The sequence below is a fragment of the Bubalus kerabau genome, chromosome 13 (assembly GCF_029407905.1).
Source record: "Bubalus kerabau isolate K-KA32 ecotype Philippines breed swamp buffalo chromosome 13, PCC_UOA_SB_1v2, whole genome shotgun sequence".
Classification (NCBI taxonomy): Eukaryota; Metazoa; Chordata; class Mammalia; order Artiodactyla; family Bovidae; genus Bubalus; species Bubalus kerabau.
In genome coordinates, this window is record NC_073636.1 from 32,545,434 (window position 1) to 32,565,242 (window position 19,809).

Consider the following 19,809-nt stretch of genomic DNA (forward strand, 5'->3'; position numbering starts at 1 on the left):
TTCACGGAACAAAACGCCGAAAACAATGAGAAAACCTTGAGATTACAAATGATCTTGCTAACAATTTAAGAAACTTTCAATTTTTGACTTCCTGGCTGCAGGAAGGAAATGACAGTTGGAAGTGTGGAGAACAGGTGTCACCCTGGACAGCATGATATCTTCTGCTTACTAAAATAAAAACCCCTGCATCAACACTCCTACATGGAAGTGAGTTCTAACCACAAGACTCAGTCTTTCCACCACAGACCCCGCTTCAGAAAACCAAATCTGTTTCCTACCAGGAAGTTGTTAAACACAGCATTCAAGAGCAGACTCAGGGGTAGAATTCCTCGAATCAATCTGGGATAAATCCAAGTTAAGAATTCAGGTGGTTTGAAAATGTCCCCCTCTGTGTCCTTCCAGTGACTGGCAGTACAGTTGCATGGTGGACTTGTCAGGGGACTTAGAAGCGACAGAATTAGGACTGACAGAAACTGGTCCCAGCTGAAGGCGGGGTAGGGATCCCAAACCCTCTCTTATATCCCTTTGCGTTTGTCAGGGGTGTGGCATTGTTTTTTACCCATAGCTTCAAGCTGGCATTGAAGCTTTCTATTTTTCCTTTGGCAAACTAGCTAGTTACTCTATCCCTCATGAGGGAGATTTCCATGCCTCTCAATCTGTTACAGAAAATTTAGACAAATGATACTTCAGAGGGGCTGAGGACCCTGAAATGATTGAAGACTGTGCCTTGGCCCAGATGATTACCAGACAGTCCTCTCCAACCACCTTCGTTAACAATGCAAATCCATCATGGGATATGCATTCTTGAGGGCACGTGTGTTGGAAAATGTTAGGAAAGACATTTTAACATTGGGATGTAGAAAGTCTTTGTGAATGCTTGCAAGTTTTCTTTTCCCAAACATGCGTTGTGGGATTAAGAAGCTCTGTAATCCCCAGGGTCTTTGACTTTGAAGCCATGGCTAATGAGGAAGGAGACATGGCTGCTGTCATTGGGGCCACTCAAGGACACTGAACCTCATGGGCTGAGTGAACAGATTGTATGGGAGCTCGTAGTATATGATTTCTCCCCCTGCAGTCAGTTTAGAAACAGCATTCCCCTGAAATAAAAACAAGGTAGCCATTTTCACAGCCCAGCACATTCTCCCTGCTGCCCGCCACTTCTCTTACCCATCATCTGTTCCTTCCTTCCTTCCCCAAATGTACACTAAGGGCCGATTATGTACTGAGTGTTGTGCCAAGAAATGATGGTACAAAGACAAGAGCGCATGCTGTCTGCCTTCAGGGAACTTTCAGTTTCATAGGAACCCAATGTGCAGACATCTTAGGGAGACAAGAGTATTCAAAAGGTGTTTTATATGTAGCTTTAATCTGTTGTTGGGTTTTTTTTGTTGTTGTTGTTGTTGTTTTTGGCTGAGTTATGCGGCATCCAGTATCTTAGTTCCCTGACCAGGAATAGAACCCGGGCCCCCTGCAGTGGATATGCAGAGTCCTAACCACTGGACAGCCAAGGAAATCCCCTCAAAAAGTGTTTTACACTCAAGAGGAATTACTCACTTCTACTTGAAGAAGGAGAGTGAAAGAAGATTTCTGAGAAATGAAAATCCTTAATCTGGGGCTGAGGAGTGAAGATGGCACTTATTCATACTCTCCTGTGAGATCAGGAGAAAATATCTGAATTCAACCCCAACTGCCAGCCAGAAAACAATCCTTCACAGCTTCCCTCCACTGCCCCATCTCCTGCTTGCCTCTTAGCTATGTCCCTGCTTAGTTCAGCCACTGCGGGGGTAGGCAAAAGTAAAATTTGTTCATTCTGCCTCTGCTTGGAAGTAGGGGGGGAAATTGTGTAGGGAACATTTTAAAAGAGCACAAAATTTTTAATAAGTTTAAATTTCTTTGTTCAGTTGACTATTTACTAAAGTTGATTTCTAATTTTTATGCTTGTGAAATATTCCAACTATGCAAATATTAAAAAATGCAAAAACCCTCTCTGCCCCACCTCACCCATTCCCCAGGGATAATGCTGTTGTTTGATTGCTATCTTCCTGGATTTTAAATTTACATTTAAATCTACAACTACAATATTTCAAAAACAAAAATCCATTGTTTTTCTCTGCCACTCCTCTCCCCAACTCACTGCATCATGAAAATTCTTAGAACTATTTTTAAAATAAGATACACTATAAAGAGAAGATTGCTGTAACAATATAGAGATATTATCATGTGTCAATTTATAAATGAATACAGGCCAAAATTCACCTTCTCTAGTCAACTTGACTTCAGTTTTTTTCAATCCTGTCCTCTGAATCATCCAGTAATTTTACATATTGTTTCTGTATATTTGGCCCCGATCATAAACACCTTTTTTTCCCCTTATACTTAAGCCCTTTGGTTGCAAAGAACAAAGGCCCCATTTTGTGAGAATATAGGTGAGCTGGGGAGTCAAGCAACTAGGGGGCTGGTCTTCCTTGGTGTGCCTGCATAACCCCATAGATCTGTCCTGACTGTTACTGTCTGGATTGGCCTCCCTGCTCTGCTCACTCTTCTCTTCCCTCACCATTTGGCTTCCATATGTTCATTCATTCAACAAATTACAGAATTCAACCACAAGCCAGAGATGGTTCTGGCACATACAGTTTGAGTTGCTCTGATTCTGACTCAAAAATCATGGCCTCCTTTAACTCCACTTGTCAATTTCTCCACATGTGTTTTAATTCATATTCCTAAGGGTGAGAAAGTGATTGGCCCAGGTCATGCCAGGCCACTCTTAGACAGCTGGACATTTTGTGGCCAGAATGTTCATCCAGACATGTCTGGTGGAGTGGGTGGCAGCCTGGGCAGGGTAGGGCTGTCCAGCTCACTCCACACACCTTCTCGGGTCCTACATGCGCATCTGGTCATCTCCCCAATCACAGGGTCAGTCAGTCACTATGCCTCTACCATGACCTGTGGTCTGTTACATCCCTTTATATGGAGTTGGGCTCCTTGTGAACAGAGGACAACAGCCATGAACTCTCTCCTGCTCAAGAGAAGCACAGCTAGTTATCAGGGCATTCCCTGTGGTGGAGAACAGTAGGTCCCATTCCATGAATGTAACACCACTTGGTGTTATCTTTGAGGCTAAAGTTACAGAATAGGAACTGGAGGAAGATGATAGGTGAGAAATATAAAGTGAGTGTCAGTTTTCAATTCCCATATATGTAAATAAACAGAATTCCAGTCCAGGTAAGAGCCAGACTGTTTTTATTCAACAACTATCTTCAAATTCTCAGATCACAATTCCAGTTAGTAACAAAATTTGTGGAAGAAATTATAATACATTGTAGCACTAGATGACCCAAGACCCAGGGTTAAAAGGTTAAAATCTAGTCTGTATCCAGTATCATTTAAATAGAACATTTTTCAGGGATGATAACAGCATTGATGTCAATGGTATGCTGTTAGAAACAGTTGCCAACAGAACTGCTGCTTAGGTGCTTTACTGCTCCATCATTTTGTATTCTTGCCACCTTTCTTCCAGATGTCTTTTTTCATATAGAGGACTTCTGCTGCACTTTATTATTATTATTGCTGCTGTGCAGCATGTGGGATCCCAGTTCCCCAACCAGGGATCTAACCTGTGCCCCCTGCAGTGGAAGCGTGGAGTCTTAACCACTGGACCACCAGGGAAGTCCTCTGCTGCACTTCAGTGGCTGCGAGGTCAAAGAGAATCACCTGGCAGCTCAAGGAACCTTGTGTCTGATTATCCTGCTGTGGGAGGGCAGGAGGTGTGAATCCTCAGACCCACCCCTCAGAATCCTAGGTGCATCCCAAGAACCAGGCAGCTATGGGATCCCTTCTGAAAAGGGCCTTGAGACACAGAAGCCAAGAGAAATATGACGTGTCTCAGACACAGGCACAGAGGAGCCATCTGATGAAGCCAGCAGACAGGAGGGATTGAGCCAGCCTGTGTGGGTGCGTCACCCCTGTATCACTTGTAGTAGCCAAGGCTCTGTCTTACGTAGGCTCCTCTGTGGCTCCCAGGTGGCTTCCCCATCTCTAGGTCCACACCACTCTAGCCCTGCCTTCACATCAGCACTATCCCTCCTTTCCAAGTAGTCAGCTGATCCTCTGTTTAGAAAATGCCTTTTCACACACACATTTACATGCGCACACACACACATCCTTCATGGGATATGGGTGTTCTGAGTGCAGCTCATTTTCCTAGCATTACCTCCCCTGTGTCCTGCCATGCCACACCAGACTTCATCATCATGCCTCCCTCCCAGTTGTTTTTTTCTTCCTGAAATGTCACTGACACCCCAACACCCACCATCTGCTCGCATCATCATTATCTTTCCCTCCCCTTCCCAAAACCAAAGAGGAAGGTCTCCTCTGTTGTATCATGGCATTTAGGTTAGACTTCTGACTGCAGTTATTTTTTGTTGCCCATAGGTTTGTTTCCTCTATGGATTGTGAGGGTTTGCAGGGAAGGATGCTTTGTCACACGTACATTGAACCACCCCACACCCAGTGGAATGCTCATCACAGCTGCTCAAAAGTGGCTTGTGCGAAGGAAAGATATTCATGGGGACAATTGTTTTTTAAATATTTGATATGCTTTTAGACTAGATATAGATAACTCTTCATGTATTGATCCTGATAACATGTTTCTCATATCATCATTAGTTTCCTGACCTGCAAAATAAAAATAATGTTAATCTGTGTTGCATAGCAATTAATGTGCAAGAACAAATAAATACTTCAAGTACCAGGAGGAAGTCTGGTTGGGAAATTGGCAAAGTGAATCCAAACTCCCTTTTCATGCACTTTGAAGAGAAATGAGAAGTCACTCTCTTAGACAAATTCTCAAGCTTTGAGTATTTCTCTTTGCTTGGATCTGCTCAGTTATAAAAATAGGGGATTGGATTATGTCTTTTCTTCTTTTTTAACTAAAATTATATTATTGCAATGGTTCTACTTAACAAGTGTTAAATATTAAATAAATGTTTTCTTGTGCTCAAATTCATAATAAAGACTACATTAAAAGACCGCACTTTTACTGATGTTCCGAAGCATATTCTGAAATTCATTTGACTTCTAGTAACGGATCTGCAAACACATTAAGTGATCACTTCCATGACGGCTCTGTTTCTTTAAGAGACCTCGGTTGTTAAGTTGGAAGATCACTGAACCATATGAGGGTCAATAAAAGAATAAAGTCACTGGTGAGCGATTCGAGTACAAGGAACTTGACCCCAGTTCAGTATCTGTGAGTCCATATGCTGTTCACAGTCAGAGGAGGAGACTGTGGTCCCCGGGTGCTCGGCCTCCCAGGATGGCTTCTCGAAAACTAATCAAGCTGCTGGTGTTTGAGCTGCTTGAGTTTACTGCTTTCTGTGTCCCCACGCTGGTGATAATGGAACAGTTTGCTGTTGCCTCTTCCACCACGAGGCGTCCGCCTGACAAAACACATTATTGGCTGATTGTTTCCTGTTCAATTGCCTATGTAGCTTCAGTGTCTCTCTTGATTTGGGTTCCTGTGAAAGTTCTCTTGTACAAGAAACGTCATCTTTACCAAAAAATCAAAGGATGGTGAGTAAAAAGAATTCTTCGCAGGGACCCCCTGGGATGCTTTCAAAGAGATTGTCTCATGTTCTCTGGGCAAGGGTGCTAGCATAACACACAGGTGTGTAATGTGAGATTAAGGAGAAGTAATAACCACTGTTTCAATCAATGTATTCATAGTTGTATAAAGTATGGAAGTATCTTCCGTATTTTTTAAAAATACTTTTTTGATGTGGAATTTTTTTTAAAGTCTTTTGTGAATTTTTTGTAATATTGCTTCTGTTTTATGTTTTGGCCATGAGATATGGGATCTTAGCTCCCTGACCAGGAATTGAGCCCACAGCCCCTGCATTTGAAGGCAAAGTCTTAACCATTGGACCACCAGGGAAGTCTCCTTCCATATATTTTTTAAAGAGTCATTTTTTTGCTGACTGATAATTGCAACTTACATGTATTCCTAAGACTCTGATACTCTGAGTAGTGATTGTTTTTGTACTAATTCCTGTGTACACTAAAGTGCATGAAGTTATCATAGTTAATTTACAGAAATCATAATCATAAGATTCTAATATAGAATTTTCTGTTGTATAAACCTGAAAGTAATGTCTAAAGCTAAAAGTAATGTCTATATGTTTACCTTGCAATGTTTTATAACTCTAAGGCATCCTTTGATCATTAACCAACTAAAATTTTTAAGCAAACTGGTTCCTTTATTTAGATTAAAAAAATAATAATACTTTGATTGTATTGATAAATTCTATTACCTTAGTGGTGAGAAGGGTACGTATTCAAATAATAATACAGAAATATTTTAAATTAATCATGGCTTAATAAGGATTGAACTCAGGTTAATGACTATATTGATCCATGTAAAGGTATTGAGAACAAATAATCTCCGGTCCTAATGTATTTTTTCTTTTAAATCTTCAGATCTGGTTCTTGTCATCTGAGATACATAGAATACATTTGAAAAACAAGGAGCTGGGAATTTTAATTCAAGCAAGTACAGAAATGTAAAAATAATAGATACAGCTATACAGCTGTATAGTGAGAAACACTGTAGGGAGAGTGTGGCCAGGGAGGGTGGGGCCCAGGATCTGCTTTTTAACGCCTGATACTTGATGTCACCCCCTAACACACTAGGAGACTTTCAGTTCCTGGAGGACAGATGTCCTAAGTGGTTTCTGAAAATAAATCATGTGGTTGGCATTGCTTTCATCAATGGGGTTTAGGTGTTTTCCAACCCTTGACCCAAATCCTCAAGATCAACTAAGCTAAGCTGGGCCCTCCACCCCTCATACCTACTAGGAGTTGCCTCAACTGTTCAAGACTCCTGACCAGGCCGAGAAGTGTTTGAGGGATAAGGAGGGTCTAAATCACAACAGGAGTAAACCAGTAGGAAGCTGGCCACACCAGCCCAGGAAGGTGCTCTCTTTTTCTGCATTGGCTTAATCCCTAGGACCTTTTAGGTCTGAATATCATTTAGGCAGCAAACCTTCCCATATTGCTTATTATTATTATGTGGGAGCTAAGATCCGACATGCCTCATGGTCAAAAAGCCAAAACATAAAACAGAAGCAATATGGTAACAAATTCAATAAAGACATTGAAAATGGTCCACCTAAAAAACTTGAAAAAATATTATTATTTTTAAATAATGTATTTAATATATATTATTATTAAGCTATAATTACTTCTTACTGATTATTTATTATGTAATATAAAATGAACTTATCAGTTTCATTTCATTGCATACCACCCTGTGAAGTATGTCTTTTTTTGAGTTTGTTATTCCCAAGAGGAAACTGAAGATTGGAGAGGTTAAGAAACTTACATGGTCAGCTGACAAGTGAGTGAAAGGACTGTACTTTGGACCCAGGTCCGTCTGATTCTGTGGTTGGTCCTTCTAACCACTGCCCTGAACTGCTTCTTTGAAGGGTGAGGTCCCAATCTCTGGGGGCAATTGAAAGGAAAGAAGGCAGCAGTCTTTCTGCTCCTTAGTGTCTGTGTTTTTGTTTGTTTGTTGTTTTTCTTTGTACATCTGGTCCAGCTACTTCCCTTGTGCTAAGTTGTCTTGGGCTGTCACAATAATTACATCTTTCATTGATTCCTTTTGGAAAATACTCTTCCAGTCTTTTATTTCTATTTATGGGTGTGGTTGGTCATATGTATTCTAAATAGTTTTAGGTGGATGGCATGTTATCTATGATTTCAGTGAAACTGTTCCCTCCATGACCTCTTTTACGAGCCATTGTTATCGCTTACTGGCCTAGAAAAGAAGAAATTGTTACTAAGTACTATTCAAGGAACCTTACACATTCCATACTGTTAGACTTTATGACAACCCAGTGAGGTATCCATTAATAGTCTTGTTGTATAGATAAAGAAATGGAAACTTGAAGAAGTGATTAACTTTGGCTAGTGATAAAGTTTATAACTGGTGGAGCTGGAATTTGTGAGCCCAGAGTGGTCTGATTCTGTGCTGTTTCTTCCACCTTATGCAACTTTTAAAATATTCTGACTTTGAATGCTAAGTATGTTTAAAAAAAATGCAGTTTTTCTAGTGTCATTAGAATACATCTTCCCTAAAGATGTATATTTGGATATTATATGTGATCCCCCAAAATGTGTATAGAATATTTTAATATATCTGGTAACATAGTGTGTGTCATATAACTTGATTTCTAGAGGAAGATGATGCAAAAATAATTGCTATTACAGAAAGTAGGAATTGAAAGTATGAATTATTTTTGAAGAATACTTAAATAGTTGTTTATGTGAGATTTCATAGATTGTTAGCTTTCACAGCTACATTGTTGATGGGCCTATTTGAGAATCTCTCTGTACATCCACACCGGTGCCATGGGTCCTATGTGGCTGGTATTCAGGAGAGAGTGAGTCATCCAGCTAGTGAATTCCTGACGTTGTGGCTGAGGGGTACAGACCTGAATTGAAATTCCAGCATTGGCCCTGATTGTGAGATCATCCTTTAAATTCTTTAAGGTTTAGTTTTCTTATGAGCAACATGGGGACAAGCTAGTTTCTTTATTGGGTTGTTTTAAGAAATTGAGTAAGATTATGCATGAAAACTTCTGAGCACAATGCCTAGCACATGGTAAGGACCCGGTGAATGTTAGTGTTATTATCTCAAGCTGAATTTAGTATCTGTTGAAAACATTATCTGGTTTAATCCTCAGAATGACTCTGACAAGTGATGATAAAACTGAAGAAAATTCTAGAAGTGATACTCTGTGTATCCAGAGAATCTTCTCGGTTTATTTTATCCTTTGAGAGTAGGGAAGGTGGATAGAGTGAAATGATGAATATCTTATATTTTGTGATTCTATTCTATACATAGTGTGATTCTATTTATTTTTTAGAATTGAAGAATGGTGGCTCAGATGGTAAAGAATCTGCCTGCAATGCAGGAGACCTGGGTTTGATCTCTGGGTCAGGAAGATCCCCTGGAGAAGGGAATGACTACCCACTCCAGTATTCTTGCCTGGAGAATTCCATGGACAGAAGAGCCTGGGGGGCTAAAGTCCATGGGGTTGCAAAGAGTTGGACATGACTGAGTGACTAACACTTTCACTTTTCATGGTTGATTTATAATATTGTGTTAATGTCTGCTGTACAGCAAAGTGATTCAATTATACATATATATACATATTTTTATATTCTTTTCCATTATGGTTTGTTTCAGGATATATATTTTATTTAATTTGGCTCTGCCAGGTCTTAGTTCTGGCATGTGAAATCTTCAATTATTGCAGCATGCAGGATGTAGTTTCCTGTCCAGGGATCCAGCCTGGGTCCCCTGCACTGAGAGTGTGGCGTCTTAGCCACGGGACCACTAGGGAAGTCTGTATCTCAGCATATTGAATACAGTTCCTTGTGGCATACAGCAGGACCTTGTTGTTTATGCATACTGTATATGGCAGTTTGCAGCTGCCATATACAGTCCTCCCCCAGTCCTCTCCCTCTTGACAACCACTAGACTGTTCTATACTAGAGTGTGATTTTACGTTTCATTTTCTCATTTGGCCTGCACTCAGTGTTGTAAAGTTGAGGGAATGGATATAATTGTCATTTTATAAGGGAGGAAACAAGGTCAGAAAGTTTAGGGCACACTTTAAACCAACAGAAGTCTGAACTTTAATCCGGTGTTCTTCCTTTTACTCTTGTTAAACACTTCCTCATTCTTTTGGAATGACTGTTCTTTTTAGGGATGCCTGTCATAATTTATAATAAACTAGGGACATGGTTTGAGGAAAAGAAGAAAAACTATTTATATCCACCCCAAATTTTATATCCCAGTAAATAAGAGGAAACTTTGCCTAGGATATCACAGGATGGGTGAAACCATTGAGGTATAGACTAATCAGTGAATGGGTGAAACCATTGAGCTACAAACTAACCTGAAACTGAAGTAGATTTCCTCCGAGAGGGTACCTTGGGGAAGGATAATCCTAGAAGACTTTTGGGGGTTCCCAGACTGGATTGGGGTGATATTTTAGGAATTCTATCGAGTCTTGCAGAGTATGATTTCTTTAGCCAGCCAGCCCCAACCTTTGTGGCACCAGGGACCGGTTTCCTGGAAGACAATTTTTCCATGGACTAGGATGGTGGGGGATGGTTTTGTGATGACTCAAGCATATGACATTTATTGTGCACTTTATTTCTATTATTATTACATCAGCTCCACCTCAGATCATCAGGCATTAGATCCTGGAGGTTGGGGACCCCTGCCTCAGACCATGACGTGTCGGCCATCCTAGGCAGTGCCAAGTTGGAAAGACTCCAATTGGAACATTTTCCTTTGTTGACATCCTTAACTTACACTGCAAAATTTGCTGTTGATTTGTTTCTGGTGGCAGTGGAAGTCATAGCAGTAATAGTTCTAGTTGTCATCATAGTAAAATAAGAGTAAATATTGATTGAACAATTACTATGTACCAAAAAGAGTTGTAAACACACTGCCTGTGTTGTTTTAGTTAATTCTCTTTTATGAAGAAGAACATTTACAGTGTTCGTTTTATGAGTGAGGAAATTGGGGCACAGAGGTTAAAAGACCACCTGCCCAGTGAGTAGGGAGTCAAGACCAACCCCATTTGTCTTGAGTCTGAGCAGTTTAACGGTGCACAGCAACACACACGAGTGACCGGCTCACCTGAGGAGGCAGAGCTCACTCTTTCCAGCACCTCCGAGAAGGTCATAGGTGAATTACCAGGAGATAACCAGTGGTATTTAACAGTTACTTCTTCCCAGAGAACCCTCTTTCTCTCAGTCTGTCTGTCATCTTCTGAAAACCAAGACTGATCACTTTCTTGTCCTTGACCACAGGCTTTCTCTGCTTCTCCCACCGCCTCCAGTCAGTCAGCAGGAGTGGATTCACTTTTGCTTTTCTCTCCTGCATATGCAGTCACCAGATTCCATGAGTTCTTCCTCTTTCATCTCTATCGACTCAGCATCTTGTTCTCATGACTGTTTTCCTCACCCCAATCAGGCACTGATTTCCAGGGCCACTGTGCACTTGAGTCTCTGGCATGGCTCGCCAACTTTTGATCTATTCACGTCCAGCGTCAGATCCCTTGTTCTGGTTGCTTTTGCTCAAGGAGGCACAGAGAGCGTTTTATGAACCTCCTGGGGCTCTGGAGACCTTCACCAACAGCTGTCCTTCCTTTTGCCTCTCTGTCCCTCTCATTCCCTCCATGTCCTTGTTGACAGAGTAATAACCTTGAAAAACGTTGCCTGCATTTCCGTTCCACCTCTAAAACTCTACTCTTCCCCTTGCTTTTAGAATTCAGTGTTGGAATCATCTGAAAGCTGAAGACACCTTAGTGTCCATCTATCACACTATTTCTCACAGTACAGACAGTCTGCCTCTGATTTTAAAGGAGCTTCATGACTTTTTGTGTCTCTAATTATGAGAATGTGTTGTATTGTGCTCACTCGCTCAGTTGTGTCCAACTCTTTAGGCCCCATAGACTGTATCCCACCAGGCTCCACTGCCCATGGAATTTTCCAGGCAAGAATACTAAAGTAGGTTGCCATTTCCTTCTCCAGAGGATCTTCCTGACCCAAGGATTGAACCCACATCTCTTGCATCTCCTGCATTGGCAGGCGTATTCTTTACCACTAGTGGCTCCTGGGAAGAAATTATGAGGATAGTCTTCCTTATTTCCTTGTATTGAAATAAACTCTGCCATGTGTAGCTTCCTTCCTGTCTTCTTTGTAGCTGTCACATCCTATGCCCTGCCTTAGATGCCAATGAATTTGGCCATGGCTGGGAGCCCTACCCATTGCCCCCTGATTTTCTCTTTTTATTGCTTTTCTTTTTTATGTGTCAAGCATTTTAATTTGGAGGTTGCATATTTTAATTTGCATAGAAAAGTTTGGCTTCTGGGATATCCTGTCCAGTGGTTTGGACTCCATGCTGTAACCACAGGGAGCCCATATTCAATCCCTGGTTGGGGAACTAACATCCCAGATGCTGCATGGTGGGGCCAAAAGAGTTTTTAAAAAGAAGAAGAAAAAGAAAAATTTGGCTTCAATCAATCAATCAATCAGCCAATTTTCAGTGATTCAACACTCACCAATTTCAGAGTACTGTCCTTGTTATGAAATTATGCTGGCATGGCTACCAGTAATTAATTAGCCACATGTAATGGTCACTCTCAGTAGCATGACACTTTTTTCTTCCTTTTTTTTTTAAAAGAAAATTTATTGGAGTATAGTTGATTTACAGTGTTCTGTTATTTTCAAGTGTACAGCAAAGTGATTCAGCTATACGATACATATGTCCCCTTTTATTGCTTTTCAAGCTCTCTTGTCGGCTCTCATAAACTGTCGCTTGTGTGATGACAGCTGTCCACACTGTGTCTCTAAGGGTGACTTCCTTTCTGAGCTCACTGTGTCTATACTGAAGCTTTTCAAATATTTGAAGATGGGCTCATCACAGTCATTTCAGCCATATCCCATTTAGTCTGCTAAGAAGTTTTCTCCAGTGTCCAAGTCCCATCAGTTATTCTCTGTGTCCTGTGATTTCTGAACCTTTTACTCTTCGTGATATCTCCTTGGGATGCTAGCTGACTTGTTAATGTCTGAGTGTACTCTCTATGATACCACAAACCTTCAGTTTATTACAGAGCACAGTAATGTGAAACACAGCAAAACAAGGTCTGCCTGTATGTTGGTTTTAGCCTGCAGCTCTAAGGTTTAAGGCTTGACAACCAACCTGTGTGTGTGGACACTCTATCCTCTGGACCTATCAGAGTAAGGGCTCCACCCTCTGGGCCACGGGCAACAGGCCTGCTCTCTGCATCTGAGGAGGGAACCCCTGGGCCCATGGTAGAAGTGGCAGCTTCCCTGGCCTCTGAGGCATCCCAGAGTCATTCTTCCCTTTTCTTAATGATGGCACATCTTTGCAGCCAAATGGCTCTGTATTGGGCTTACCAGATGGCTCAGTGGTAAAGAATCCACCTGCCAATGCAGGAGATGTGGATTCAGTCCTAGGGTCGGTAAGATCCCCTGGAGAAGGAAATGGCAACCCACTCCAGTATCTCGCATGGGAAATCTCATGGTCAGAGGAGCCTGGTGGGCTACAGTCTATGGGGTCCCAAGGAATTGAACAGGACTGAGCATGCACACATGGCACGGCACAGCTCTGTATTAGCCCATTTCCTGCCTGTCGTATCCTGGAAGTCTCACAGCCTTTCTTCATCTTGTCCTGTCTCTGTCGCCCTTCCGTGCAAGCAGTTAGTGTTTCTGCTCAGATTGTTGATTGGATTCACAAGCCATACCCTAATTGTTTTCTCCAGAATGTGCTCTCTCATCTTTTCTGCATCTTTTGCAATATGGATATGAGTATGTCAAAGAAAATAAGACAATATGTTCTTCAGTTCAGTTCAGTTCAGTCACTCAGTCGTGTCCGACTCTTTGCGACCCCATGAATCGCGGCACGCCAGGCCTCCCTGTCCATCACCAACTCCCGGAGTTCACCCAAACTCATGTGCATTGAGTCGGTGATGCTATCCAGCCATCTCATCCTCTGTCGTCCCCTTCTCCTCCTGCCCTCAATCTTTCCCAGCATCAGAGTCTTTTTAAATGAGTCAGTCTTCACATGAGGTGGCCAAAGTACTGGAGTTTCAGCCTCAGCATCAGTCCTTCCAATGAACACCCAGGACTAGTCTCCTTTAGGATGGACTGGTTGGATCTCCTTGCAGTCCAAGTGACTCTCAAGAGTCTTCTCCAACACCACAGTTCAAAAGCATCAGTTCTTAGGTGCTCAGCTCTCTTCACAGTCCAACTCTCACATCCATACATGACCACAGGAAAAACCATAGCCTTGACTAGATGGACCTTTGTTAGCAAAGTAATCTCTCTGCTTTTGAATATGCTATCTAGGTTGGTCATAACTTTCCTTCCAAGGCGTAGGCGTTAGCTAGGTATATATTGCCTGTGTGCTCAGTTGCTTAGTCGTGTCTGACTCTTTGCGGCCCCATGGACTATAGCCTGCCAGGGTCCTCTGTCCATGGAATTTTCCAGAGAAGAATACTGGAGTGGGTTGCCGTTTCCTACTCTGAGGTATGTAAATTACTAAATCAAAATTTTAAAAGATTGTGGATAACTGTCTTTCAGCCTCATTACTTTGTTGTATAAGTCTATGTATTTTATGTACTTAAAAATTCTGAGAAGTGTCCATAGGATTTACAAGATTCCCAGAAAGTTTATTGTATAAAAATGGTTTGGAAATATCGTTCTAAATGCTGGAGATAAAGTAATGAACAACTCAGATAGGGTACCTTGTCCCATGGAACTTACCTTGGAAATAGGCAAACAGGAGTCAGACATGAAAGATTTATGACCTAGACTAGGTCTATCATCCAGAGACTCCCTGTCAGAAAAGAATAGCCAGTGTAAATCTGGCAGGTGGGGCAAGGTTGGTATGATCACAGAATAACAAAATGTTATTAGTATGTTATTAGATGTTATTAGTATGGTGGGGTGGAGAAGGCAATGGCACTCCACTCCAGTACTCTTGCCTGGAAAATCCCATGGATGGAGGAGCCTGGTAGGCCGCAGTCCATGGGGTCGCTAAGAGTCGGACACGACTGAGCGACTTCACTTTCACTTTTCACTTTCATACATTGGAGAAGGAAATGGCAACCTACTCCAGTGTTCTTGCCTGGAGAATCCCAGGGACGGGGGAGCCTGGTGGGCTGCTGTCTATGGGGTCGCACAGAGTCTGACACGACTGAAGTGACTTAGCAGCATCAGCAGCAGCAGTATGGTGGGGTTAAGTGGATGTTGGGGAAGGGGCAGATCATTTTAAGTGAAGAGAGTAAAAGAAATAAGAGAAACCACATCATGGAGAACATGTAGACAATGGTGCTAGGTTTCAATTTTATTTTAATTACTTATCCACTGGAGATTTTTAGAAAATTTATTAAATCCACAAATATATTTTGTGGTAAAATACACCTATCATAAAACTTACCATCTTAATGATTTTTAAATGTAGAGCTCATGGGCATTAAGTACATACACATTGGTGTGCTACATCCATCCACAGAAACTTCTTCATCTGGAAAAACTGAAGCTCTATAGCCATTAAACATTAACTCCCCATTCCCCACTCCTCCCAGCCCTGGTGATTTTGAGCTGAGTAGTAAGATGTGTTTTACATTTACAAAATTAGACGTTTGCTTTATGGGAAAAATATTGCTTGGCAAGAATAGAAACACTAACAGGAAACTGGTTACGAAGCACTGCAGATAAGAGATGATAGTGAATGAGCTACTGTGTTAGTGGACGATGATTTGAAATGCACTTTGGCAGTAAATCATGCAGGGTTGGATGATGACTGGAATGAGTATGGGTTCCTTTTCAGATCTGTTAAGCCTGAGTTGTCTATTAGACATCCAATGGAGGTACCAAATAGATGGGTGGGTGTCCAACTCCAGATCTCAGGACAGAGGCCATTGTATATATTCTAGAATCTGTTTGCAAGTCCTGGGCTAGTCGGTGATGTTTAAATGATGGGATTGGCCGAGATATCAGGCAAATAACATAGAAAAAGAAGAGGTGCCGGAATAATTCCTGAGGTACTCTTAAAGGTGAAGCTGAGAAGAGGACTCTGTGAATGCCTTTGCCAGCCTCAGAGAGCTGAGTGCTTCAAGAATCTTCATCTGGGCTCAGAGCAAGAGGCAAAGCTACCAATTTTAAAATTTCATCATACCTCTGGTTTTAGCAGGTTGTTCTGGGTCTGGCTATGAGAGTTGGGCTATCTCACCCCTATCTTATGTGTATACCTAGAAAATCTAGGATAAGGCTGAAGTAGAGGGACATGGCAGGCAGAAATTCTTAGTCTTCTGAAAGACTCCAACATTGTGTGCTTAAACACACACTATCCTATAAATGAAATGGCACCCCACTCCAGTACTCTTGCCTGGAAAATCCCATGGAGGGAGGAGCCTGGTAGGCTACAGTCCGTGGGGTTGCAAAGAGTCGGACACGACTGAGCCGACTTTAACTCTTCTGACTCTGACTCTTAACTAAGGAGAGAGGAGGTAAATAGTTCATTATAGAAAAATTTAAGTGTATTTTACAGTATCTTCCTGTGAATTGATAATGCTAAATATATGTGTTACTTCTCTCTGTCATAAAATATTTATATGTTATATCTCAATAACTGTTTGATTGCTTGATCATGCAAGGCTTAAAACGTGAAAGTGTTAGTCACTCAGTTGTGTCCAACTCTTTGTGACTACACGATCTGTCCATGGAATTCTCCAGGCAAGGCTTAAAAGGTGGTCCAAAAACAAATATGAAAAACTATGTGATTTTTATGTGTGTATGTATATATATATATAAAATTCTCCCCCCCCCTCAGGTAAGAAAAATCCAGATTTGTCACCTTTAATTAATGGTATATGGTTTCTAATTTATTTTTTGAAAGATCAGTTTTGCAGCATGGGCTATAGTATCCCTAGAGAGAGTCATGCTGTTCTTTTTTTTTCAACTGGTCACCAGAGCCTGACGTGTTGGACAGGATTCTAATGAATGAGTTATGAAAATACTGAACGTCATTTGTCTTGCGCTGTGATGCTTTTAGCCATCGACGGTTTGTTAATTATTTGGAAACCTTTCACCCTCTTATTCTAGAAAAACATCCTGGTTTTTTGTGTGTTCCCCTTTGCCATACTCAAACATTTGGGAAATGGAAATAGGGAAGCAGTGGCTTCTTAGAAAAACTATAAAGGAGTGCAAGAACTGCACAACTGGCAAAATGGAACAGGAACTGTTGATCTTGTACATTATTGCTTTTGCTTATTTTTTCCCCTTTGCTAGGAGACCTGTTATGATGATGTGTGTAGTACTCACCACGCTTCCCAGCTTCAGCTTTTCTATAGCAGTGACTGAGGTATGGAATTTTGATTTCTTCTCCTGCCTGTAAGATTTTGAGATTTTAGAATGTTCCCCTGTTCTTAAAATTCACAGAATGGTATGCCCAACAAGTTTCTTAAAGTTGATTTTCTCCAGTCTTAGATCATTGTTATCTCTGTGATTGTGGAGGAAGGTCTAACAGCCAATTTTTTAAAATCTATGGTGTTTGTGTAGAGGGGTGGGGAGAAAGGAATGTCACTTGAAAATAATAAAAAAGCAAGGAATTTGAGAGAAGATCCACATTTTGTTTCTTCTAACCTGATGTTTTTCATGAGTGTTCTTGGTTTTAAAGAGAATAGAATAGTATCTCAGGGAACAGCCACTCACATGATAAGACCTTTGATAAGATATCTGTTGCCAAATAATTTGCATGTGATGTTTATTTGAAAATAAATTTGAATTTATGTTTCACCCAAAGGCAGCTCCCAAGGGACTCTGATGGATGGGTATCTGCAGAACAGGAATATTATAGCTACAACTTTCAGGCTGTGAGAACTCTTATTACCCAGATAGTAATTCAAAGCAGAATGCCCTGCTAATCTTATTATTTGTAAGGTGCTTGAAAGATGTAAATTTTTAATTTATTAATAAAATTTTCATTTACATGTTGAGTAGATAGTCACTAAGTGCATATTACATGAAATTAGATCCCGAGGATAGAGGACTCAGAAAATTTGACAGTTTCTAGCCTTCAGTGAGCTTCCCTGCCGGCTCAGCAGTAAAGAATCTGCCTGCAATGCAGGAGCCTCGGGAGATACGGCTTCGATCTCTGGGTCAGGTGGATCCCCTGGAGAAGGGAATGGTAACCCACTCCAGTATTCTTGCCTGGAGAATTCCATGGACAGGGGAGCCTGGTGGCCTACAGTCCATGGGGTCACAAAGAGTTGGACACAACTGAAGCGACAGCACATCCGCACAGCCCTCAGTAATTTTTAAACTGATGGTAGAGCAAAAAACCAGGCAGCAAGAGTAGGTCTGCTTAGTGCTATGAGAGAGATGTACACCAGGTAATGGATGACATCATTAGAAATTACATGACTTGGCAACGTGTCCTAGATGCAGCATTAGGACAATATATGAACACACAGAATATCCTCAGAAGGCTACAGAGATGGACTTTGCATCAAACGGCAACCCACAAATATTTTCATCTGGATTTGTCATTTTCTCTTCTTCCCCCCCTAGGGACCTTGTAAAGCACCTGGGAGGTGCCTATGAGCTTCGGAAATGCAGGGTATGACCTTTCAAGGAACACTGCTGTCACAGTGACGCACTGTCTGTGGTTTATCATAGATAAACTATATGCACTATTTATGGTTTATGCACTATTTATGGTTTGTGCACTATCTATGGCCCCTTTGGGCCAACTTTCTCATTATGTTTCACCCATTGTTGCATATTTTTGTTTACTTTTTTCTTATTTTTCACTGAGGTGTAACACACAAACAGAAAAGTTCACACAATATAGACAATATTAATGGGATACTACAAAGGAAGCCCCTGTGGAAACATTACTCAGTTCAAAAAATAAAACTTTGCCAGCTCCCTAAAGGCCATCTCTATTGGCTACCTTTCCTTCTATCCTAAAGGTCACTTCTACCTTACTAACTTCACAGGTTAGTTTATCTGTTTTTGAAAGCTTTATAAAAGGAAATCAAATTGTTGTCTATCTGTCTATGATCTTTCTGTCTGTGTATCTTTCATTCAAAATATGGGCTATTCTTGTTTTTCTGTTTAGATGTAGTTCATTCATTTTCATTTTTTATTCCTGTACAGTATTTCATTTTACAAATATATCACACTCTATCAGTTCTACTCTGTGTTATTTTATTTTCTGGCCACGCCACCTGGCTGGTGGGCTCTCGGTTCCCTGCCTAGGGACTGAACCCGGACTGTAGCAGTGAAAGACTGGAATCCTAACCACTTGGCTACCAGGGAACTCCCGTCAGTTATACTCTTGATGGTCATTTCAGTTTCCAGTTTTTGCTGCTGTGAACATCCTTAAACGTGTCTCTTGGTGCCATATATAAGCATTTGGGTTAGTTAAATGTGCAGGAGTAGAATTGATGGATCACAAGATATTCAAGTACTCAATTATAGCTAAAAGTGTCAGTTTTTCAAAGAGATTATATTAATTTAGACTTCCACTAGCAGAGAATGCAGAGAAGGCAATGACACCCCACTCCAGTACTTTTGCCTAGAAAATTCCATGGACGGAGGAGCCTGGTGGGCTGCAGTCCATGGGGTTGCTAGAGTCAGACACGACTGAGCGACTTCACTTTCACTTTTCACTTTCATGCATTGGAGAAGGACATGGCAACCCACTCCAGGGTTCTTGCCTGGAGAATCCCAGGGATGGGGAACCCTGGTGGGCTGCCGTCTATGGGGTCACACAGAGCTGGACACGACTGAAGCGACTTAGCAGCAGCAGCAGCAGCAGAGAATGAGCAGTCTTTGTGTTCCCCATCCTCAGTAGCACTTGCGTTGTCAGCCTTTTTATTTTAACCATTCTGGTGAGAATATTCTTGAATTTCATTATAGTTTTCAATTTCATTTCCCCAATAATTAATGAGATTGAGCATATTTTTCATTCCATTTCCCCCCTAATGTGTTGCTTATCTTTTAAAAATTGATTCGGAGGAATTATTTCTATATTCAGATTTCAGGCTGTTTGTTGTTGATTTTATGTATTGCAAACGTCTCATTCTGTAACTTCATGCTTTTAATTGTATATTTTGATGGATAAAAGCTTTTTTTTTTTTTTTTAAACTTTGCAATATTGTATTGGTTTTGCCAATAGTCCACTGTGTCACTTTA

General features: G+C 41.2%; 1 protein-coding gene across 1 annotated transcript in view; it reads left to right on the forward strand.

The window, feature by feature from the left end:
• The first annotated feature begins 5,314 nt into the window (after positions 1 to 5,314).
• Positions 5,315 to 19,809, forward strand: part of TMEM236 (transmembrane protein 236) — a 37,632-nt gene continuing 23,137 nt past the window's right edge. The window contains exons 1-2 of the mRNA XM_055543936.1: positions 5,315 to 5,571; positions 16,897 to 16,969. Of these exons, the coding sequence (XP_055399911.1) occupies positions 5,315 to 5,571; positions 16,897 to 16,969 (330 nt within the window). The remainder of the gene's footprint in view (positions 5,572 to 16,896; positions 16,970 to 19,809) is intronic.